General features: G+C 42.5%; 1 protein-coding gene across 6 annotated transcripts in view; it reads left to right on the forward strand.

Moving 5' to 3' along the window:
* Setd2 (SET domain containing 2, histone lysine methyltransferase) overlaps nucleotides 1-22,900 on the forward strand; it is a 104,562-nt gene extending 81,662 nt beyond the window's left edge. For all 6 annotated transcript variants that reach the window (XM_036192186.1, XM_036192189.1, XM_036192188.1 and 3 more), the window contains 5 exons: nucleotides 1,655-1,794; nucleotides 8,206-8,317; nucleotides 19,508-19,588; nucleotides 21,696-21,797; nucleotides 22,092-22,900. In XM_036192186.1, the coding sequence (XP_036048079.1) occupies nucleotides 1,655-1,794; nucleotides 8,206-8,317; nucleotides 19,508-19,588; nucleotides 21,696-21,797; nucleotides 22,092-22,253 (597 nt within the window). In that variant the 3' untranslated portion in view covers nucleotides 22,254-22,900. The remainder of the gene's footprint in view (nucleotides 1-1,654; nucleotides 1,795-8,205; nucleotides 8,318-19,507; nucleotides 19,589-21,695; nucleotides 21,798-22,091) is intronic.
* The last annotated feature ends 2,154 nt before the right edge of the window (nucleotides 22,901-25,054 follow it).

The raw sequence follows: 25,054 nt of genomic DNA on the forward strand, positions 1-25,054 counted from the left end.
ATATTCAAATAGTAATTGTATTGATTTCAGGGCTGCTATTACAAAATACTCCAGACTGGGTGGCTTAATCAGCAGAAATTAATTTTGAACAGCTCTGGAGAAGGGCAGCGTCCACTTGCTGTGTCCACACATACTCTTGTTTCTGCAAGCTTCCTCTGTTGTCACATTGTTTGCTCATGGATGCTCTTGACTTCCTTGAACCTTAATTACCTCCATAAAGACTTTCTCTACCACTAAGGTCACAGTGACATTGAGGCTTCAACACATGAATTTTGGGGAAACACTTTGGTCCATTACAATGATTATTGGGTTTTTGAAAGTGTAGCATTGCTGGAGAGATAGCTTTGTGGTTAAGTACTATGATTTAAAAGTGTAGCTATGAAAAAACAAATAATAATGGAAATTTCCTAACTATTTTTTAAATGTACAGAAAAATATATAATGGATAAAATGTTACTATTCTGCTTTCCAGGTTTGTTATCATTGATGCAAGCCTACCTAAAGCCAGCTAGCTAGTCAGCCTCTGCAAGCTTTGTCTCCCTCTGTCCTCCCTCCCTCCTCCCTTCTGTCCTTCCTTTCTCTTTTGTTAAGATTTACTTATTTAGACAGGGTCTCTCTATGTAGCACTGGCTGTCCTAGAATTTGCTAGGTAGACCAGACTGGCCTGGAACTCAGAGAGAGATCCATCTGCCTCTGCCTCTGCCTCCGGGTGCTGGAACTAGCAGTAGGCACCACCATACCCAACTATTTTTATTTTAGTGTATGGGTGTTTTGCCAGTATGTTTGTGTGGCATGCATGTCTATGTGTGGTGCCTTGTATGTTACAAGAAGGCATCAGATACCCAGGAACTAAAAAGTTGTTAGCTGCCATGTGGAGACTGTGCATCACATCCAGCTTTCCTTCCTTCCTTCCTTCCTTCCTTCCTTCCTTCCTTCCTTCCTTCCTTCCTTCCATACCAACCACAGATCCCCACCCCCCCCCCCCACCTCAAGGGTGAGCAAAGTGTCCGACCATAGGTAATGGGATCCAGAAAGCCAGCTCATGCACCATGGATAGATCCTGATCACACTGTCAGGGGCCTCTCAAACAGACCCAGCTACACAACTGTCTCCCGTATGCAGAGGGTCTAGTTCAGTCCCAAGCAGGTTCCACAGCTGTGGTCTAAAGTTTGTAAGTTCTATGAGCTTAATTCAGTTATCTCTCTAGATTTCCCCATCGTGATCTTGACCCCCCCTTTGCTCATTGAATCCCTCTTTCCTCCACATCCAGCTTCTCTGCAAGAAAAACAAATGCTCTTATCCACTGAGTCATCTCATCAACCCTGCATCCTGGAGCTTTATACCATTATCATTGGTTTTTGTTGTTGTGCTTGCTGTTTGGTTTGTTTGTATTAAAGTTGGTAAATATTGCTCTAGATGATACGCTGTTAAATATTTTTAAAGTGTGATACTTTGAATTTTGAGCTTGGAGAGGTCCCTAAGGGTTTTCATATGTATCATCTTGTTAGCTATGTCCCATAGTATACCTTTTCCTTTATCCTTTTTAAGGGAAACTGAAAGTATACTTTTTATATTGCTTAAGTGGGCATTTTACCCTATTGTGACATATTGAAAGAAATATCACTGATCAAAAATGTACTTTTTTTTTTTTTAGCCTGAAATGGTTGTAACAAATAATCTACTGGATCTGCCACCCCCTTCTCCTCCAAAACCAAAAACCATTGTTTTACCTCCCAACTGGAAGACAGCCCGAGATCCTGAAGGGAAGATCTATTACTACCATGTAATCACAAGGTAAGAGGTTTTCCTGGGCATCCCAGATCTAGTGTGACTTGGTCAGTTATGCTGCCAGCATGGAGTTTGATAGTAGTCCTGTAGGTCAGTGGGAAGCCAATAACTATCTACTGAATTTCTAGAATTTCATCTGGAAAGGGCAGGGTGTGTGTGTGCCAGGTCACATGCCTTTGAGGGATGGATACACACATGGGCACTGAAAGTCAGTCTAAAGTGGTGTTCCTCAGAAGTCATCTACCTGTGCTTTCTTTCTTTATTTTGCTTCTGAAACATCTCTCACTGGCACTTGGGGCTTGCTGATTAGGCTGTTAATCCAGTGCCTGGATACAAGTATGACACCATGTCCAGATTTTTATGTGGATTTTTGGGATAGAACTCAACTGAGCTATCTCCCCATGTGTGCCCCCTGGCTCCTTTTGACACAGAGATTCATGTAGCCCAGGCTGGCCTTGAATGCCTGATCCTCATATCTCTGTCTCTCAAGTGCTAGGATTAGAAATGTGCACTGCCATGCCCAGCTTCATAATCACATCTGAAAATGCATGATAGACTTTTTGCTCTTTTAAAATATGCGCCGGTATATCCATCCCATTGCATTTATTTATAGTGTGTATGTGTGCGTGTGCACATATGCATGCTTGCATGCCCAGTTTACTATGTCATGTATGCAGATGTCAGAGGACAATGTGGAGGAGTTATTTCTCTCTACAGTGTGTCCCAGGATTTCAAATCATTAGGCTTGGTAGCAAGTGCCTTTTCATTGCTAAGCTATTTCATCAGCCTCTTTGGTGTATAGTATGTGTTTTGTTTTGTTTTAAGACAGGGTTGACTCTGTAGCCCTGGCTGGCCTGAAATTCACTATATAGACCCAGAGGTGTCCTTGAATTCACAGAGATCTCTGCCTGTCTCTCTTGAGATCAAAGGCATGTGCCATCACATCCAGTCTACCATTTGATGTGCTTTTTTTTTTTTTTTTTAAGTATTTTTTTGAGACAGTGTTTCTCTATAGCTTTGGAGGCTGTCCTGGAACTCGCTTTGTAGACCAGGCTGGCCTCGAATTCACAGAGATCCACCTGCCTCTGCCTCCTGAGTGCTGGGATTACAGGCGTGCGCCACCACTGCCTGGCTTTGATGTGCTTTTAACTTACAGAATTTTTGAGAAAACTGAAGAATTTTGGTGGAGTATTTTGTTTGTTTGTTTTTCAAGATAGGGTACTATGAAAGCCAGGCTGGTCTGGAACTGAGGATGACTGCCTCTACCTTCCAAATGCTAGAATTATAGGCATGCGCCACTACGCTCCATTGAGGTTATGGAGGTTAAATCAGAGCTTTGTGCATGCTAGGCAAACATTCAACCAGCTGAGCTATATCATGAGCCCTCATTGTGTTTTCTTTTTGTTTTATGAGACAGGGTCTAGCCTTGAACTCTCAGCAGTCTTCTCTCTCAGCTTGCAGAATGCTAAGATTAGAAGTGTGAGTCTACATCCAGCTTGGGAATTTTTTAAAAGGTAGTGACAGGGCTGGTGAGATGCCTCAGTTTGGTGAAAATGTTTGCCACCAAGCCTGATAACCTGAGTTTAATCTTTAGGACCCTTGAGTTGGAAGGAGAGAGGCTCTGGCTCCTAAATGTTGTCTCTGGCCTTCACACATACCGTGTCATCTGTGCACCTGTACACATATAGTTGTAACTTTTTCTTTAACATAGGGATTTAATATAACATTGAAGATGTCAGTAGTCTCAAGCAAACCTTTTCTGTAAAAGACTAGAAAATAATACCTTAAGCTTTGTTGATTAGGAAGTCATTGTCATATTTTTTCAGTTTTGTTGGTATTATATAAGCAATTACAGGCAATTTCTAATCCTCCTGATTCTACCTCCCCAATGCTGGTATTAAAAGTGTTTATAGGGCTGGAGAGATGGCTCAGTGGTTAAGAGCACTGACTGCTCTTCCTCAGTTCAATTCCCAGCAACCACATGGTGGCTCACAACCACTTGTAATGAGATCTGGTGCCCTCTTCTGGCCTGCAAGGAAACATGCAGGCAGAATACTGTATACATAATAAACAAATAAATCTTAAAAAAAAAGAAAAAAAGTGTTTATAACACTAGGGCTGAAGAGATGGCTCAGCAGTTAAAGAGTACTTAGTGTCCTTTCAGAGCATCCAAGCTCAGTTCCCAGAACCCATATCAGTGGCTTACAACCACCTGTAACTCCAGCTCCAGGGGATTTGATGCCCTGTTCTGGCCTCTCTGGTCACCAGTACACACACATATGTACGCAGACACGCATTCTCTCTTTCTCTTCCTCTGTCTTTCTCTCTCTCTCCCCTCCCCTGCCCCCCCAAATTTAATAAATTTTTAAAAAATGTGTGCATCACCAAATCTAGCCTTTTAATTTTTTTGCCAGTTGACGATCTTGAAGATGTGATATGTGACAGCTCATCTGTATTTCCAGTCTTAGTGTTGAAATAGAACATCTCTGTTAGACTACCAGCCATTTCTCCTCACTTTATGTTCATATTGTTAACCTGTCTTCATGGATACTAGAAATAACTTTTGTTTACAATATCTTATGAAGAGGTTTACATTTTTCAAAGGCACAAATTTTGTCTTACTTTCTCTCCTTAGTCCTTCATGGGTACTGGAGAGATGGCTTAGGGGTAAAGAGCACTTCCCATTCTTTTATAGGACCTGAGTTTGACTTCCAATATCCATGTCAGGTCCATAACTCTAGCTTTAGGGGATGTTATGCCTCTGGCCTCTGCAGGCACCTTCACTTGTGTGTGTGTGTGTGTGTGTGTGTGTGTGTGTGTGTACGTGTGTACATGTATCCTTTATTATTAAAATAACTTTAGTGCCTATGGTGGTACATACCTGTAATTTAGGTTCGTACTTCAACTCAGAAGATCTTGAGTACATAGTGAGGTTCTACCCAAAAAAAAAAAAAAAAAAAAAAAAATGAAAAACAAGCAAAAAAAATTTATAAAAATGAGAACTCCTTATGTTGCTGACTAAATGTATAGTGAGTGACTTTACAAATGAATGTCTGCAAACTTAATTAGCACTTTTTTCTACACCAAAATAAGCTTTCCTCTTGCCTTTCTTTTCCTCTTTCCCTATCTTTCTTCTTCCTCCTCTTACTTATTAAAAAAGAAAAAAGAAAGAAAGAAAAATAGCAGTTTCACTATCAGCATATGCTGGCCTCAAACTCGTGATCTTCCAGTTTCTGCCTCCCACATGCTTGGGATTTTGAGTGTTCTCTAACCGTGCATAGTACAAGGCCAGTTTTTAAAGGTGCATGATAATTCTTCCAGATATTAAAAAGAAACCAAATGTTAGTTTCCACACTAAAATTTATAGATGCTTATGCTTCATTATGATAGTGAAATGCTGTTGTTACGCAGGTTCATAGATTGCATCTAAGCCTGGTCTCCACTCTATTTAGAGTGGATCACATCAAGATTAGTGTGATAGGAGAGCCGAAAAGTGCCAGAAAAGATGCCAGCTCTTTTGTGGCTTTTTGTTTATGTTTTGGTTTACTTGTGTGCCTGTAGTTGTGCGGGAGTGGGTAGAGGCAGAGAGAGAACACAAACATGCTTTGGATACGTTTAGAGATCAGAAGAAAAATTTTGGGAGTTTGTTCCTACCATCCACTCCCTTCCTTCCTTCCTTCCTTCCTTCCTTCCTTCCTTCCTTCCTTCCTTCCTTCCTTCCTTCCTTCCTTCCCTCCCTCCCTCCCTCCCTCCTTCCCTCCCTCCCTCCCTCCTTCCCTCCCTCCCCCCCTCCCTCCCTCCCTCCCTCCCTCCCTCCCTCCCTCCTTCCCTCCCACCATCCCCCAACCCCACAAGTCAGGGTTTCTCTGTGTAGTTTTGATGCCTGTCCTGGGTCTCACTCTGTAGACCAGGCTGGCCTCAAACTCATAGAGATCTACCTGGCTCTGCCTCCCAAGTGCTAGGATTAAAGGCATGCACCACCACCAACCAGCCTCACTTTTCTTTTTTAATGTGTACAGCTATCATGCCTGCATGTATGTCTATGAACCACTTGAATTCCTGGTGCCCACAGGCATTAGAGCCCTTGGATAGAAGAGTTACAGGTAGTTGTGAACTGCCATATAGGTGCTAGGAATAGATTCTGGGTCATCTGTGACATTAATTAGTGCTCTTGAGAACTGAGCCATCTATCCAGCACCCCTCTACTGTGTGTGTGTGTGTGTGTGTGTGTGTGTGTGTGTGTGTGTGTGTGAGAGAGAGAGAGAGAGAGAGAGAGAGAGAGAGTCTTTTGTTGTTTTTGTAGCTGCATTGTATACTCTAGGCTAGACTGACTTATCCTTCTGATTCTCCTATCTCTACCTCCTGTCTTGCCATAAGAGTATTGAAATTATAGGGCACACTCGGGATTACAGGGCACAGTCTTGAACCTAGGTCTTTCATATGCATTCCAAGAACTGAATTCAAGTCATTAGGCTTGTTTGGCAAGTGATTTTTACCCACCAAACTGTTCCTACAGCTCCAGCTTTAACCTTTTAAATACTGCCTTCTGTGATAGCTGACTTTAGGCTCTTTTTTCTGTTTGTTTTTTTTCTTTCTTTTTTGTTTTGTTTTGTTTTTAAATTTTATGTGCATTGTGTGGGGGTGTCAGATCCCCTGGAACCTGAGTTATAGACAGTTGTGAGCTGCCATGTGGATGCTGTGAATTAAACCTGGGTTCTTTGGAAGAGCAGCAGTGCTCTTAACCTCTGAGCCATCTCTCCAGCTGTGACTTCAGACTCTTTGACTATGAATATCCTTACTTCAGTTTTTATCCTACAAATCTAACTTTTTGGTTTTTCAAGACAGGGTTTCTCAGTAGCTTTGGAGGCTATGCTGGAACTCGCTTTGTAGACCAGGCTGGCCTCAAACTCACAGAGATCCACCTGCCTCTGCCTCCCGAGTGCTGGGATTAAAGGCGTGCGCCACTACCACCCGGCTACAAATCTAACTTTAAAAAAAAAAAAAAATCAGGCCAAGTATGGTGGTGCATGCCTTTTATCCTAGTATTTGGGAAGGAAGCAGGAACAGGTTGTCTGCACGCAGAGTTCTGAGCCAACCAGGGCTAGCTATATAGTGAGCCTCTGTCATTAAAAAAAAAAAAAAAAAAAAAGGTGGGGGGGTATTGGGCTTTGGAGATGGCCTGCAGATAAAGGCACTTGCCACTTAGTCTGATAACCTGAGTTTAATCTCCAGGACCCATATATGGTAAAAAACGATGTGAAGACTCCCAAAATTGCTCTCTCATCTTCACACATGCACCATACATGAGACCTTCTCTCCTCATGAATAAATGTAATTTCTAAAAATTGGGATTGAAGAGAAGGCTCAGTGTTTAAGTTCACTGGTTACTTTTTTAGGGTTCAGTTCCCAGCATTTCACATGGTGGCTCACAACTGTCTATAACTTTTTAGTTCTAGGGGACCCAACATCCTTTTCTGGCTTCTGCAGGTACCAGGCATGAATGTGGTTCACAGACATACATGGAAGCAAAATAACCATGTACATAAAATAATAAAACCAACTGAGAGTCTGGGGAAATGGCCCCACAGTTAAGAACGCTTGCTTTTTCTTCCAAAGTTCAATTCCCAGCACCCACATCAAGTTATAACCACCTGTAACTCCCACCTCCAGGGTATTCAACTTGTTTTGTCTGCTGTGGGCACCCACACTCCTGTGTGCACACTTACACACACACAAATATACACACATACACACCCACACCATGAAATAATTCTTTTAAATAATCTAGTTGATTGTGGTGGCTGTAATCACAACATTCAGGAGGGAGGTAGAGGCAAAAAGATAGGGGTTTAAAGCTGTCCTTAATTCCATCCTGGGTTATATATTTGCCTGTTTATTTTCAAAACAACTATAAACATTCAGGGAGTTAATATGGCTGGGCCCTTTTTGTTACCAGTTGAGGGCATTTTTATCAAAGAACACAATTTTAAACGTTTTCTGGGCTTTCAAGCATTAAATAAGGTGCCAGGACTACAAGCATGGTCAATAAGAGATATGATTTATTGTGCTCCAAATACAGAGTGGTTATAGTAGTTACTAATCTCCCTGTCTGCTCCATACTCTTTAGACCCAGGATATGTCTAGTACATTGAACCCATTAAAAACCAGATGTTTGGTTTTCTTGCTATTGGCAGTATCTAGCCAGCATTATCCCATAATTACCTTTAAAAGTATGATGGGTTTAATGTTAGGAATCTATCTCTAGGCTAGAGCCATTGCTCATAAGAAGCTATCAGAAGTATGTCTCAGTCTCACAGTTCTGGCTTATTTTCTGTCCTATTGCATATTGTATTTTTAAACTCTATGCCAGGGTTGTCTGTTTTCTACCTATGACAGCTTTGCTGTTCTTACTTCTAGGCAGACTCAGTGGGACCCTCCCACTTGGGAAAGCCCAGGAGATGATGCCAGCCTAGAGCATGAAGCTGAGATGGACCTGGGAACCCCAACATATGATGAAAACCCCATGAAGGTGAGTGTAGCTTCTATATGTGTCCTGGTTGTTTGAGCATCTTTGTCCTTTCATTTCAGTAAGGGCAGTAGCCATATAGTTTGGAAATTTTTTTTTCTCTTTCTTTGGAAAATATGTGGAAGTTCTTTTGTCAAAGGAAGAGATTGAAATCAAAGCGAAAGACTATTTTTAGACATGCAAGGACTCAGATGTACTGTAACAGATTAGCTACTTATTTGCTTAAGAAATATATTTAAAAGGTTTTTTAATATATGAATAGACCAGTTAATGAAAATGTTTTGTAGCACTAGTGTAGATGGAAGTTGCCAGTTACTGTCCGGTCCTGCAGCTGCCGTTATTATAATAATCACTCAGAGGCTTGATAATAATTACAAACTGTTGGGTCTATGGCTCAGGCTTCTTGCTAGCTAGCTCTTTCATCTCAAGTTAACCCATTTCTATTACTTATATATTGCCACGTGGCCATGACTTTACTGGTCTGCTGGCATTTTGCTCCTTGGGTGTCAGGCTAGCGTCTGCCCTGACTCCACCCTCTTCCTATATCTCTGTTGGATTTCCCGCCTGGCTCTTATCCTGCCTTACCAGCTGCTGAAACAGCTTCTTTATTAACCAATGGTAGCAACACATATTCACAGAAAGACCATCATCCCACAGCACTTCCCCTTTTCTGTCTAATCAAAAAGGAAGGTTTTCATTTTTTTTAAAAGTATTTATTTATTTATTATATATACGGAAGAGGGCACCAGATCTCATTACAGATGGTTGTGAGCCACCATGTGGGTGCTGGGAATTGAACTCAGGACCGCTGGAAGAGCAGTCAGTGAGTGCTCTTAACCTCTGAGCCACCTCTCCAGCCCAGTTTTCATTTTAACAGTAAAATTACATATAAAAAAACAGTTATCAAGCAAGAAATACAGTTACTATATATAGTCTATTTATATTTTGCAAAACTTAAAAAAAATTCAATCATTTAAACACACTAGTAATAATAACAGAAGACTAAAGGAGAAAACTAGAGGCCCCATGATAATTATATTCTGTACTCCTTTATAACTTTTTTTAGTATATTAACTTTTCTTCTCTTGATATTGAGTTGAATAGATGGTTTCTTTTTGTTGTTGTTGTTTTGTTTTTTCGAGACAGGGTTTCTCTGTAGCTTTGGAGGCTGTCCTGGAACTCGCTTTGTAGACCAGGCTGGCCTCGAACTCACAGAGATCCACCTGCCTCTGCCTCCCGAGTGCTGGGATTACAGGTGTGTGCCACCACCGCCTGGCTAGATGGTTTCTTTTTATTTGTGCTTTGGCTATTTATTTTTGAGGCATGGTCTATCTAGCCCAAGCTACCCTCCAACTAGTGATCTTGCTATCCCAGTGTCAGGATCACAAGCATGTGCCAACACATTCTGCTTGATTTGACTCTTTAAATTGGATAATTTAATGGATGTTGCACTTTATTTATAGTGTCCTCTTATTTTGAGATTAGTTAGGTCTGGAATGAATTTAAACTGGTTATTTTAAAACCCACCAAAGGGATCATAGAGATGGCATAGTTGATAAAGGACTTGCCGCAAGACCCTGATGAGCTGAGTTCAGATCCTCCAGCACAATGGGCTATAGAAACAGAATTGCCTGGAAGTTCCTGGGCCAGCTAGGCTAGAGTACATAGCATACTGGCAAGAAATAACAAGACTCTGCCTCAGGAAAACAAAAAAGAAAGAAACCTCACAAAACCATGGCACTTGTGGTGCCCGTATTCACACATACGCACACGCACACGCACACACACAGGCAGATAGTGAATGAATCTCACCCAAGGAGCCAGGAGTGGTGATTCATACTGTCGTCACTAAATAGGAGGGTTGCAGATAGCTACACAGCAAGATCCTGTCTAAAGGGACACAAAACAAACAAACAAACAAACAAACAAGCAAGCCAAGAGCAGCAAGTGAGGGGGCTCAGCAGGTTAAGGAGCTTACCTCCAAGGTAGATGATCTGTTTGATCCCTAGGACCCGTGTTGGAAGGGGAAATCCAACTTCAGAAGTTGTCTTTTGACTTCCACGTGCATGCTCTGGCATGTTTATTAATAAGATTAAATTATCTCCAAGGATGAGTTTTATTGTGTTTGACAGGCATCTCACATTGTGACCTGGCTGTCCCGAAACCTTGAGTGATCCCATGCTCTGCCTCCCATGTGCTAGGTTTATGGGCGAATGCTGCTAGGCCAGAATAAACTTAATGTCTAACTAGTTAGGTATTTCCATATGAATCAAAGCTTGGAGGGCCTCAGAATTTTAAGAATACAAAGGGATCCTGAGATCTAAAACTTTGAGAAGATTTATAATACCCATATTATCTCACAACAGGTTGTCATCTTATGCTATACCACATTTCTGTGGTTACTTACAGTGTACCTTTTCCTCTGAATCTAAGAATTTATATTTCACTGCTTCTGTCTATTATGTTTTCCATTCATTTTCTCATATGTTAATGAACACCAAAATATGTCACTACATTTCACTTTAAAGTCTGTTAATGGTGGTATAAAACTGGCGTTAGGATTAAGATTGGGGCTGCGGGGGCTGCCCACAAAATACAAAGTCTGATAAAATGTTAAAGAAAACTTGAAAGCTTTTATTTAGCCTGGTCTTATTTTTAACCACTGTTTAGCATTTCCAGTACTATTGGTGAAATTATTAAGGCCACTCCACGTAGTTAAAAGGGAGGTTTATTTTGTGGGGTAACTTACAAATGAAGGGGTAGGTTGCAGGGTCTGGCAAAGGTATAGGGCAGTCCGGCGGCGTTCTCTGGAGAACTCTGCTCGGTCTCTTCCTGCGTCCCGCGTCCCGGAACCAAGAGAGCCACCTCCTCCTGCTCCTCAGTCTTCCGCTCCCTCCTCTGCCCTGCCTTGTGGGCGTGATCATTACTGAAGCATCAATGGAGGTTGGAACTTCCAGGCCAATGCTGGGATGGCTATCCACTACACAGTACTTTATTCTTTGATACAGAATTTTGTTTCCACCTGGAATTGCTTTCTTTTATTTTGAAAATTTTCCTTGAGTATTTCTAGTATTTCAGATCTACTGGTGGATGAAGTTTGTGAGCTTGTTTTATCTGGGAAGGAAAAAAAGCACATAAATTATTGTATCCCTTTAAAAAATACTGTTCAATTTGGTACAGCAAAATTGAGCAGAAAGTCGATCAAACAGAGAAGGCAAGGAGACCCTGGTGTTCTCGTGTTCCTCTGCCATGTGTCCATAGTCTCTCCCTTCATTGACATCTCACCCCAGGGCACTATGCATTTAGGGTCTCTGTGTCTTTTCATGGTTGGTGTTTGTTTCACTTTGGTATTGAATAATGTTCCAGTGTCTGATCACACCACTGCTTAGCCAGTTACCTGCTGAAGTACATCTTTCTTGGCCTCTAGGTTTTGTAATTTTGAATAAAGCTACTGAAAACACCTGTGTGGGCGGTTTAGCTTGGACATGGTTTTTAGTTTCTTTGGATAAATACCAATGAACGTAATTGCTGAATTACATGTAGGAATATGTTTAACTTTGTAGGAAACTTTGAGATTGTTATTTGAAGGGCATTGTCATTGGATATAGAATTCTATTCTCTTCTCTTCATATGGAAGTTTTGCCTGCCTGTATGTCTGTGTACCACAAGGCCAAAAGAAGGTGTCAGATCTCTCTGGTACTGGAGTCATAGATGGTTGTGAGCCACCATATGGGTGCTGGAACTCAAACCCGGGTCTTCTACAAGAGTAGCCAGTGGTCTTATTGATACTTTTTCTTTTTCCTACTTTTCAGCTCTCTCCTCTGCTTTCTTTTCTTTTTTGTTTTTTTGTTTGTTTGTTTTGGGTTTTTTGTTTGTTTGTTTTTGTTTTTTGAGACAGGCTTTCTACATAGTCTTGGTTGTCCTGATACTTGCTATGTAGAACAGGCTGGCCTTGAACTCAAAGAGATCCACCTGCCTTCCAGATGCTGGGATTAAAGGCATGTGTACTCTGGCCTACTTTTCAGCTCTTAAAATTATTCTATTTTGTTCAGACTGGGTCTTGCTATATAACCCAAGCTGATGTGAACTTGATGTAGTCCTGATGTCTTGTCTCCTGAACAGTGTGTGTCACTACGCCCAGCTTATAATTGTTCTGATGAGAAAGATGTATTCTTTGTTCCCTTTTATGTATTATTTCTTTTCTAATTGATTTTCAACAGTTTTGCTTTTTGTTTCTTTGGGGTTTTTTTTGTTTTTGTTTTTTTTGCTATATACTTCACTTTTCTTTGTTTTTAACTTTCTTATTCTTCTGAACCCAGATTGATAGTTTTCATCAAAGCTGCAAGTATCTTAGCCATTATTTTTTCTAATCTATCTTTTGTTCCATGGCCTGTTTCCCCTGCAACTCTCCATTGTATAAATGTTGCTAGACGGCTGGATTTCTCACAGGTCACTGAATATCTTACTTTCTTTTTTCAGTTCTTTTCTCCTTACATTCCAGTTTGCATAGTTCCTGTTGTCTTCTCCTTAGAGACTACTGATGCTGCTATTTACAATAAGCTAAATTCATCCAGTGATTTTTAAAATTTCAAGTATGCTTCAGTTATAAAAGTTTCTTTCTGTGGAAATGCAACCTTTTCTTGTCTTTCTAACTTAAAAGTCCAGATCCTCGCCTTCTGGGTTGGTTAACCCTTTGGTTTAAGCATCATAGATGAGAAAGCAAGTGCCCTTTGACCTTTGAGTCATTCATTCCCTAAAGCATAAGGCAGCAGTTTGGGTGTCATTAGTCTTTGATTGCCTTTAAGACCATGATGCAGAGATGCCCTGCTCTGGCTTGTGTAGCTGGAATCTACTTGAATGTTCCCTCCTTAGCTTTGACAGTTGCATTCATCTGCTGAACACATCTGTAGAGAGGAGGACACCTCTGAGGAAAGTCTCCAGTCCTTATGTCCCATTTTGATTCCCTTGGTATCTTGATTTAGAACGTAAGCCTTTCAGAGCTGTACATTGCACCACAAGCCTTGTGTGACACGTAGATGGAGAGAAAAGAACATCAAAACTGGGTCTTCGTCACCTGGAAGTTCAGCTGCTGCTGTAGTAGAACTTCATGCCGTGCTTTGAGGAGCTCAGTGACCATCTGTTAAGAACATCAGCTCATCACTGGAAAGTTGATTTGACAAGTTTTACAAAATTGCAAACAGTTAAAAATACCTGGTATAGTAGGAATTTGAATATAGATGAAATACTGAGCAAGACAGAAACATGGAAGAGTAGAACTAGGGTGTGAGTTACTGGTAGAGTTGCTCACTTAGTGCATGTCATGCCCTTACTTCTGTCCTGAGCATGGTCCCAAAGGCAAACAAAACAACAACAAAAACACACCCTGGAAAAGTATGTCAGGAATAAGTTATCTAAGGTCTACAGTGTGATTAACGTGCAATAGGTACTCAGAAGCTAGGAAATATTATTGATGCAGAGGAATCAAATAGTCAAGTATGCGACTCTAGTGAAACAGGCTTATTTGATCCAGTGACAGAGCAGAGTACAGAGTGTTACCATTGCTCTGACAAAGTAAGGAAGTGAGAATAGGAAAGACGAAAAGACATTATTGAAGTTCAGCAAACCAGGCTGGATATGGCAGTGCACACCTTTAATTCCAGTACCGAGGAGGCAGAGACAGGCCAAGCTCATGCAAGGCCACCCTGGTCTACACATCAAGTTCAGGACCAACCAAGGCTGTGTGGTCAGACCCTGTCTCAAAAACCAAAACAACAACAACAACAACAACAAAAAAGACTTAGCAAACCAAGCAGATAACGAAGAGGCAAAAATGGCCACTGTTCTCCAGCTTTAGTTTAGGTGGAGAAGGTCCTGTCATTCGGTTTAAGCATCAGAAATGGAGGAAGAAAGAGCAAGAGGAAATAGGAAATTATTTGTGGGATTTGAGCTGTTTGAGTTCCCTGCAGGATTCAGAATGGGAATGCAGTTGAATTCACGTTGAATCATCAATAAATTGGTTCGTGTTGAAAAAAAACAAAAATATGTGTATATGTGTTTCACAACCCAAATGGGGGCTTGAGTTCATCTGGTTTAGTTGACAGATTGCAATAATCTTATTGTGTGGCTCTGGTACTCACATAGTGAATGCATGATACAGCAGACTAGGGGAAGGTGTGTAGTGGACAGAGAACTCTTAGAAAGTGCTGGGTGGAAGTACAAGCTTTTGCTGACTAGACTAAGCATCTGTGAGAGCCTTCCTTCTCTGTTTCCCTCCAGTGTTGTTCCCTCTCTTGATCATCTTGTGCTCTCTTCCATCATCCATCATGTGGTGAGTGTTAAGTCCAGTACTCCCTTTGAGAACCTGACCGAACCATGCAGTAGCTACACGCAACTGTTGACTGCTTGCACAAGTGAGAGAGAGCAGTTGATTTGCCTCTGGATTCACATCCGTCCCAGCGTTCCATAGGTGTCCCTATGTTACAAACAAAGGATCTGCAGGGAGTAGGATCTGCAGGGAAGAGGCTTTTCAGTTGTTGATCCTGTTTTTTGTTTTGTTTTGTTTTTATAGTTGGAACAATTTGCAAAATGGTTTCATACAGTATCACTTAACAGCAATGAAAAAGGAACCCAGAAATCACAATTTTGAAAGATTGTCAGAAACATGAAAGCCAGTATCTATAGAGGAGATGGTTTAAGTTACTCAGTTAGCATGGCCAGTTACCAGCTGGGGCAGAGTTCCAGGCCTCCCTTGCACTTGTAGGTGAAATATATGGGTAGTAGCCCACTGGTTCCTTGGAAGATATTTCTTTAGAACTAAAGTTTTTAGTTCCATGGATTTTGTAAATTCTGTTTTCCTTTGAAAAGACCGTTGTTAGAATTTGGTTCTTTAGGGTCCTTTTCCTCCCGTTCCTCCCTCTTCCCTTTTCTCCCTCTTCCCATTTCCTGCCCTTGGTTTTTGTTGTTTGTGGTTGTTTTTGCAAATTAAGAGGGAACTGCAGCCTTTATCTAGAAGCACCCAGTGAAGTGTTATTTTGTGTTTCTAAGAGTAGAAGCACCTCCAGAACAGTATGGTGAGTTTCTTCATACTTACTTGCAGCCACACTTGTGGATTAGAAAGCTTAGGTTGACTGAACTGAATGTATGTTTCTGACACCTCAGCTTCTACTTCTGGATTCACACTGCGCCCAAACATACAGTTCCTCGTGGAGTGATCTTTTACATTTCACAGTCTAAAGACTGTGAGGGAAAATTAGGAGGGAAAATATAGTAGCTGGGTAATATTTCACTGTCTCCTTTTCAGAGCTCATCTCCGTAACTTAAGCTCTCTTCCCCCCCTTCAAAGGCATGGGGTTTTTTTTGACCTGATTACGTCTGTATGCCTAATAAAAAATGGAGTTGGCTTTTGTTGTATCATTTGTGTTCTTTGTGAGTGCCAGAGCCACATAGTAAGCTTAATGACCATCTGCCACTGAATGCAGATGAACTCAAAGCCCCAGTAGTATGAAGGTGCCTAGGTTTCTCTTGTTATTTCTAAACAAGATTTCCTGGGAAGTCAAATGTGCTATGGATGAAGGCTAACAGCAAGGTTGGGGAGTTGAGGGATCCCAAAACTTTTCATGTCACTAGTAAGTGCTGTCTTTGTCTCTAGTTGGCTCCTTTGCCTGGTATTGGGCTTGAGTACATGTTAGTGCCTGAATGAGTACCATGCCACGTAGACTCAAAATTTCATGCTGTGCGGGTGGTGGTGGCACACACCTTTAATCTCCGCACTCTGTGGGTTTGAGGACGGCTAGGCTGCACAGAGAAAACCTTGTCTTAAGAACAAAAAGACCCTAAAAAAAGAATTTCACTTCTCCCAAGAATTCTTAGTTTTGTGTCATGATTATACTGTACAAGTCTATCATCCTTCATTTGAACACTTCTTTCTCAGTCCCAGCTGCATCAAAAGCCCTCCTTGACTGAGTTCAGTACACTGAGCTGCAATGACTGTTTCTAAAGCTCCCCCAGTCTTGCCAAGTCTGGATTGAATTAGAATGTTGCTAAATATGCATTGGATTTCTTTAGCTTTCTTTCTTTTTTTTAAATTTATTTTATGTGTATGGGTGTTTTGTCTGCATGTATGTCTGTGCACCACTTGTGTGCCTAGCGCCTGTGTAAGCCAGAAGAGGGCCTTGAACTGGAGTTACAGATGTTTGGGAGCTGCTGTGTGGGTGCTGGGAATTAAACTGGGGTCCTCTTGAAGAGCAGCCAGTGCTCTTAACTGCTGAGCCACTTCCCAGCCCCTCTTTTCTTTTCCTTTCCTTTTTTTTTTTTAAATGTAGACAGAGTCTTACGTAGTAGACCAGGTCACCTTGAACTGCTGATCTTGCCTCTGCCTCCCAAGTGCTGGGGTTATAGGCATGCATCACCATACCAAGTTTATACAGTGCTGGAGATCAAACCCAGGGCTTCCTTCGTGCTAGGCAAGCACTCTACCAATTGAGCTACAAACCTAGTCCCAGATTTATTTAGCTTTCTGAAAATAATTATTTTTGGAGCAGTGTTCTCAACCTTCCTAATGCTGTGACCCTGTAACACACTTCCTCATGTTGTGGGGACCCCAACCATAAAGTTATTTTCATTGCTAATTCATAACTGTAATTTGGTACTGTTAGGAATCAAAATGTATATACCTGTGTTTTTCAGTGGTCTTAGGCAACCCCTGTGAAAGGGCCATTTGACCCTCACAGGTTGAGAATCACTGATGTAAAGGGAAGCGGAACCCTCACCAGCTCTGCCTTCTCTATAGTATCAGATCCTAGTAATGGCTGTCATCATTTGAAGGCATTTTCTGTACTTGTATTTTTACTCACTTCTGAGGTCTAGAAGAGAACATTTGAGGGTGTGTTTTCTCCTTGCCTTATTTAAATATAATTTGTTTTGTCTTAAAGGATGGTCTCACTCTGACCTCCAAGCTATACTAAAACTTACTGCAAAGCCTAGGCTGACCTAAAGTTGGAGCTATTCCCCTGGCTCAGCTTCTCAGCTAGGATTACAGGTGTGAGCCACCATGCTCAGATAATTTTGGATCTCTGGATATCTGTATTCTTACTGTGGGATATGCTCTCATGGTGGGCAGGGGAGGCAAAATTTAATCAGTCTCCAAGTAAGCCATGTATGCACTTTTATAATCTCAGTGCTCAGGAGCCTGAGGCAGAAGGAATTGCAAGTTTTTGACCCTGTCCGAAAAAAAAATATTTTAGAGTTTCTTTCAGGTTTTGTTTCCCTCTTTCCCTAAAAACAGAAAGGGGGTCTATTCCATCCTCCAGCCCCCACTTCTACCCCAACAGCCATAAGAAAAAAGTAGAAAAACAGTAAATATGTAAAGCTTTTTGTTTGTTTTTTTGAGACAGGGTTTCTCCATGTAGTCCTGGCTGTCCTGGAACTCACTCTGTAGACCAGGCTGGCCTCAGACTCACAGAGATCTGTCTAGCTCTGCCTCCTGAGTGCTGGGATTAAAGTCGTGTGCCACCACACCTGGCAGTTTAAAGTCTTTCTAACAAGGCTTTGGGCAACTCAAAAGCTACCTTTCTCCAAAACAAGTAGAGGGACTTGCACAGCTTCTTCAACACTAGAATCTTTGTACTGTTTGTGGAAATTGAGGAAACAGAACTAAAGCTGGGGTAGAGTATCAAAAATTGTATTATTCTAAGCCCCCCTAGCAGAAACATGAACAGGGCTGGAGAGAAGGCTCAGCAGTCAAGAGCACATATTTTTCTTTTGAGGACCTAAGTTCAGTTTCCAGCAGCATGAGAAATGACCACCTGTAACTCCAGCTCCAAGGGAGCTGATGCCTCTGGCCTCTGGGCACCCACACTCGTGTGCACATATCTACACAGAGACACACATGAATAAACATAATTAATCATAATAAAAATAGGGGCTAGGGGAAAAAAAGCCAGGTGGTGGTGGTGCACACCTTTAATATCCCACTTGGGAGGCAGAGGCAGGCAGATCTCTGGGTTCGAGGCCAGCCTGGTCTACAGCGCGAGTTCCAGGATAGTCAGGAATATAGAGAAACCCTGTTTCAAAAACACCCAGGAAAAGGGGGGGGGGGTGCTAGAGACATGACTGAGTGGTTAAGATTACTTGTTGGTTCTTGACAGAACACTCACATATAACTCCAGGAATAACTCCAGCTCCAGGGGACACCAGGCATACATGTGGTACCCATATACATACACTCATACACAAATAAATAAATCTTTTTTAAAATTAAACTTGTTGCACCAGCTGACATTGCTAGAGCATGAAAATTTGTGTCCAAGTGTAATGTTGCTAATTATTTTTTCCATTGGAAGGGCCTTCTAGCTGTGTGGGCATGGCTTATATGCCGAGCTGATGGTTCAACATCTCTTGGTGTTGCTTGGGAAGGGGGAATTTGGTAGCCTCTCCTCTGACAGTGCTAGAAAGGTGTATTTCTGGATTTACCATCATCTTGCCATTTTGGGAAAAAAAAATATTAGTGGTCTTGGCATCTACTCACCTGTTCACTGACATGACTAACACTCATCCCATGTCTACCAGAGTTATAACTCCTTGGGGTGTTTGTTTGTTTGGGGCTTTTTTGAGACAGAGTCTCATGGAGCTTAGATTGGCCTTAAATTTGCTAAATAAGTTTGTGTTTAAAGGCTGGCTTTAAACTCCTAATCCTCCTGCCTCCACTTCCAAGTACTGTGATTACAGGTGTGCTCTATAATTCTTTACACTCCTGAACTAGATGCAACAAGCTTCAAGGAGTTTCTCTTAAGTGTTGGGACTGTCCTATGTAGTCTAGGCAGCCCCACTTAGGGAGGGAAACTGCTAAGTACAGAGAATCTTCAGAACAAAGCACTAAACTTGGTTCTGAAATGCTAACATGCCAGAACCTAGGAAGGTTCAGTTATTTGAATCCAGATACTGCACATCCTCCACAGAGAGTGAGTGCCTGCCTGTGAGACAGACAACTCAGTGTGTAGCTACATGAAAGATGTAGCTAGGACTTTAGAGGATGGAATTAGGCTTATAAGGAGGCTAGAGTCAGGTGACTGAATTTGAAACTATTAATCAGGGAGCCTCCCAGGCCCTGTCCTTTAGTCAGGTGAGAGTTCTGGAACAGGCATGACCAAACTGGTATCTCATGTTGTGTTTCTATATTGTGTTTCTCTTTTCTAGACATCAAAAAAGCCCAAGACGGCAGAAGCAGACACCTCCAGTGAGCTAGCAAAGAAAAGCAAGGAAGTATTCAGAAAAGAGGTAAGGTTTGGAAGATGTGGACTGCATCGGCCTTGGACTTGACTTGAGCTGGTTGTGTCTTGCCTAAGTATGTACATCTGTCTTGCCTGAAGATGGTTTAGCTTGTATCTCTTGCCCCAAAGTGCTGCTTTACCTGCTAAGAATCCCATAACTGTCTCTTACTGGCGTGAGAGGAGTCCATCTGCCAACGTACTTGCTGTTTCACTGTGGGCTTTGTATAGCATCTCAGACAGTGGAAAGCTGTTGAGAGTATCAGGCTTCCTATAGTCTCAGGTTCTTCCTTCCTTCCTTCCTTCCTTCCTTCCTTCCTTCCTTCCTTCCGTCCGTCCGTCCGTCCGTGATTTGACTATGTAGTTGTTATGTGATGATGACACATTGGTATGTCCCTTTACAACTAGGTAAACACTTTGGTATCTGTTACAACAGCCCTTGAGATAAACAAAATTGAGACTGTTCTTATATATGTAGAGAAGCTTTCAATATCAGAACTCTTAGGTTGAACCTCTGGATTCTCTGATCAAATATAGTTCTCTTGCTTTGCTGTTTGCTGGTAGTGTGTGTCTCCACTGTGTGTTTATGTATCTGTTGGAAAAAGGAAGCCATAATGTGTGTGGAGGTCAGAAGACAACATGTGGGAGTTGGTTCTCTCCTTTCACCATGTGGATCCTGGGAATCAAACTCAGACCATCAAGTTTGGTGATAATGTGCCTTGATCCAGTGAGCCATCTCACTAGCCCCTAGATCCTAAACTCCAGACTTGGTTCATCGAAGGGGTTTATAGTGTGTTGAAATGAACAGAACTGTAAAGAATGGCAGCTGTGTGAAGGGTGTGTGTGAAGAAGAGGGTTAGAGGCCAATACTTAGAAAATGAAGACAGGCTCTTGAATCTAAGGTAGAAACTGCTCCAGTGGATCAGAAGGAAGGTCCAGGAGGCATGAGAATGAACAAAAGCAAGAGTGTCACCTCGTTTCAAGAAGTCCTAAGTAGTCCTCAGTCCTGAGCACTGGCCATGTGAGGGGTGTTGGACGTAGGCTAGATAGTATTGTGCCCTTTCATGTAGTGGCTTTGTGTCTGTGGGTGTAGGGAACAACTGATTATTGTAAGCTGAGGATAATCAAAGCCTTGACTAAGTGAAGAGTGGATTGAAAGGGGAAAATATGGAGGCCAGTTGTGGACGCTAAACCAAAAAACTTGTGTAGGCATAATGGTTCCTCACTGTCCATGTATGGTGTTGGTGTTTCAGCTCAACCGATCTGATGTATGATCTGCCTCATTCCTTGAATGGTTTAAGGTCACAGAGTTTTGAAGTAGCTGTCTGTAGTCCCTTTTCTCCCCTTTCCTGGGGCCCTATGCCATAAGGACTTGCAGAGGTCCTCATCCTTAGGCCTCTTTTAAGAGCTACTGGGTAGGATAAACCTTACAGAAACAGCCCAGAAGAAGACATTGGAGATGGTGGATTGAAGAGCCCTGCCCTGCATCATCCTTCACCCATGTTTCCATATGCTTTTGGTGGTTGTGGTCCATGAATAAACATGTAATACTTACAGGCTTGAAGTAACCTTTACAGGCAAAATGCCTACCTACAATCCTGGGGTTGCAAAGCCGTCTAGTAGCTCAGGCATACTTTGAGGAGTATCTGTTACTCTGCCCTGTCTTGCCTCCAGGATCCAGAGACCTAGCCACTAACTATTCATAGGAATTCACAGTGCTAGACAAGCACTCTACCAGCTGAGCTGTGGCCCAGACACAAGAAGCTCTGTTTGGGATGGAGAGGCCTTCACGGCCTAATTATCTCCTATAGGCCCCAAACTTAACACAAAGACCTTGGCAACGTTTGAATTTTAGTGTGAAACGAGAGGCTACTCCCAGAATCCTGTTGCTGGTGCCTGCAGCCTCTCGAAGTGAGGTTTGGTTGGTCTGGCTAAGGAGGCTCTTGTCAGGGATGGGCCAGGACCACTTTCTTGCATCTCACTGGCTTCCTGGCATTCTGCTGGCTAGATGAGCACCCGAGGGAGGAAACGGGGACTGGCAGCGAAGCTTTCTGCTGCCATTTCTAGTGATCCTATCAGCACAGTTGAGCAGCATGTCTCCTACCTTCTGTCTGCAGATGTCTCAGTTCATTGTCCAGTGCCTGAATCCTTACCGGAAACCTGACTGCAAGGTGGGCAGAATCACCACCACTGAGGATTTCAAACACCTTGCTCGAAAGGTACTCCCCTGCTCCCAGTCTGTCATATGCATTCAAAGATCCTCTCCTTCATCAAAAAGTATGGTTTTATGTGCCAGATGCCAAGGCTTGGGGCCCAGGACTGTGAGGCAAGGTTCAGAGGTGGGAAAGTAAGCACCTAAGAGACTTTGAAAGCTGGCTTTCTCCTCTGTCCCTGAAGCAGCTTGCTCCACCCCACCCCACCCCCTTTGATTTCCTTTGAAGCCTGTCCTCCTCCCTGTCAATCATTTTTCACTCTGATTGTATCTGTGGTCTCTCTTCCTGTGCCTCGGACAGCTGACTCATGGAGTTATGAATAAGGAGCTGAAGTACTGTAAGAACCCCGAGGACCTGGAGTGCAATGAGAATGTGAAACACAAAACCAAGGAGTACATTAAGAAGTACATGCAGAAGTTTGGGGCTGTTTACAAACCTAAGGAGGACACTGAATTAGAGTGACTCGCAGGGCCAGAGTGAGAAGTATGATCAGAAAGGATGAATCCTGTGGCTTCTGCCCTACCCCATGGCCAGGCCTGCACTACTGGTGTGATGACTCATCATCCTGAGCAGTTCAAACCTTGAAGGTGTCAACTGTAAGCCACAAAAATGAGCTCTGTCTACAAGTGACCCCTCGTTGTGAGCTGCTGGGATGTAACAGTTAAGGCCATCGGAGGCAGTAACCTAGGGAAGACGGTGGCCACACCCGACCCTGTTCTCAAATCTGGGTCTCCCCCTTGGCGGTGCTGTCAGCGCACAGACCCATGCGCACCCTTCCCCAAGACCCTTACCCTGATGATCTGTATTATATTTTAATGTATATGTGAATATATTGAAAAGAATTTGTTTGTTTTTCCTGGTTTTTGTTCAGTTTTTGTTTGCCGTTAGCCTCTATGTGCTAGAATCATGGGAAGACTTTGTAAGGACAGTATAAATTCTCCTGCAAGGTTTAATTTGTTATCATGTAAATATTCCAAAGCAGGCTGCCTTGTGGTTTTGGCCAGCCTTGTGCTATGTTGATAAGATTGATTTACTGCTTAAGATCACTTTACTTTATCCAATTTTTACTGAACTTTTTATGTAAAAAATAAAATCAATTAAAGAACTTGCAATGTGTGTTCCCTAAAACTTAATCTAAGTTTGTTTGTGTTGATGTTGCTGGAGAGAAAAAGAATGTAGTTGCCACTGGTGTGGAGTCCAAGATGAATCATTGCTACTGCCTTTTATTACAAGCTTTGCTCCTACAGGTTCCACTGTATGTCAGGCAGACATTTGCATGAGGCTAATAATTTTAGACTTCAGATCTTGAGGCTGAGCTCAGTTGAGGCAATTTACAGTTGGTCATTCTGGAGCAGAGGAAACATGACCTGAGACCTCATTGCCACTGGGCTGTTTGATTTTGGTTAGTGGGCCAATCAAGAGGAAAGCCAGATGTCTTTTCTCTGATGCTCCTGGCCGGAGAGTGTTACTGGATCTTTTTCCTTCAGACTTCATTTCTCTATTGTTGGTTTTTACTCTTTTGGGGTGGGGGTGGGGGAGTCCACCACCCTGCTCCCAAGTAAATCACACACAGATGGAGGCTTATTCTTTCTTAATGAATGCCCGGCCTTAGCTTGGCTTAGTTTCTTGCCAGCTTTCCTTAACTTCAATTATCCATCTACCTTTTGCCTCTGGGCTTTACCTGTTCTCTTACTTATGTAAATCTTACTCTGTTGCTGGTTGTATAGCTGGGTGACTGACCCCTGATGTCCTCCTCTGACTCCTCCAAGATTTATTTATTCTTTCTGCCTGCCAGCCCCGCCTATCCTTTCTCCTGCCTTGCTATTGGCCAGTTCTTTATTAGACCATCAGGTGTGTTACACAGTCACAGTCACAGTCACACAGCTTCACAGAGTTAAACAAATGCAACATAAACAAAAGTAGCACACTTTAAACTATTCTACTACATTTCTCCCAGCCCACAGTTGGGGAGAAAGGTTTGGGTCCTAGCTTCCCACTTTGTTATCTGATACTGGAGGAAGGCAGGCAACAGGGAAGGTAGAGGGGGCATGGTGCTGACATGGGGAGAGTGAGCGTGCCTTGTGGATGCAGGCTCAGCAGTGGTCTCTTCGTGCTGAGTTTGCTCAGGCCCGGCGGAGGTTCATACGAAATTGGGGCCCCCCTGTTCCTCCAGAGAGTGATTCTTCTCACTGCAGTGCTCTCTTGGAGGAAGAGGAAAACAAGGCCAGGCTGAGGCCTGCCTGGAGTTAAGAGTACCCACTGCCTGTGCTCAGCATTTCAGAGATGAGTGAATTTTCATTTAATCCTTACAGCTCTTACAGAAATTGGCAAAGCAAGCGTCACTTAGTTACAATCCTGTAGTACAGGGCAGAAATCCTTCCTTTATGGTCATATGTGCTATGTAGCAAGTCTTCCCTCACTACTTCTGTGGGATTGGCTACAAATGTGTGGATACTCAAGTACCTTAAATGAACTGGCATAGTTCTTACCCATCGGTACATATCAGTTGTCTCTGGATTGCTTCCAGTACCTGATAGCATGCCACTGCTATACAGAGCTGAGTGTAAACACAGGGTATCAAGGACTGACTAATGATCTAAAGCCTTTTTCTCACAATACTGTAGCCTTCATAACTTTAAAGCACATTAAGTGGACCATAATTCACTCAACCCTCAACATTTTCTAGTGTGTCTGCTACCATGAGTGTTCATGTTTTCCCAAGGAAATTGAGGTAACTAGAGTGGTAACTAGCTGTAAAGTTAGAAATTTTTGAGATTTTTTTTTTTAACCCCAAATGTCTTCATCTTCCCCATACTCCCTCATGTCCACATTACCTAGGCTGGGCTAAAGTGTGCCAGTCTGTTCACGTAAAATCTTAACTGTTGACTCAGTCCTTGGTGGCCCTGCAGCTGACTGGGGAAGTGGAGTATGATGTTCCCTAAATGCTAGTCTGAACCTTCTCTGGTTTTTCTCATCATCCTTGGAGATTAGCTTTAGGGTCTTCTTAGGATGAAGGTAACATGCCCCGCCTACACACTTTTATTTATTTATTTGCTTGTTTGTTTGTTTATTTTAAGGTGTTCTCACCATAGGGCAGGCTGGCATCAAACCTGTAATTTGTGGGTGGGTGGGTTGGTTTTTCGAGACAGGGTTTCTCTGTAGTTTTGGTACCTGTCCTGGATCTCACTCTGTAGACCAGGCTGGCCTCGAACTCACAGAGATCCACCTGGCTCTGCCTCCTGAGTGCTGGGATTAAAGCTGTG

This window comes from Onychomys torridus, chromosome 7 (assembly GCF_903995425.1).
Source record: "Onychomys torridus chromosome 7, mOncTor1.1, whole genome shotgun sequence".
Taxonomy (NCBI): Eukaryota; Metazoa; Chordata; class Mammalia; order Rodentia; family Cricetidae; genus Onychomys; species Onychomys torridus.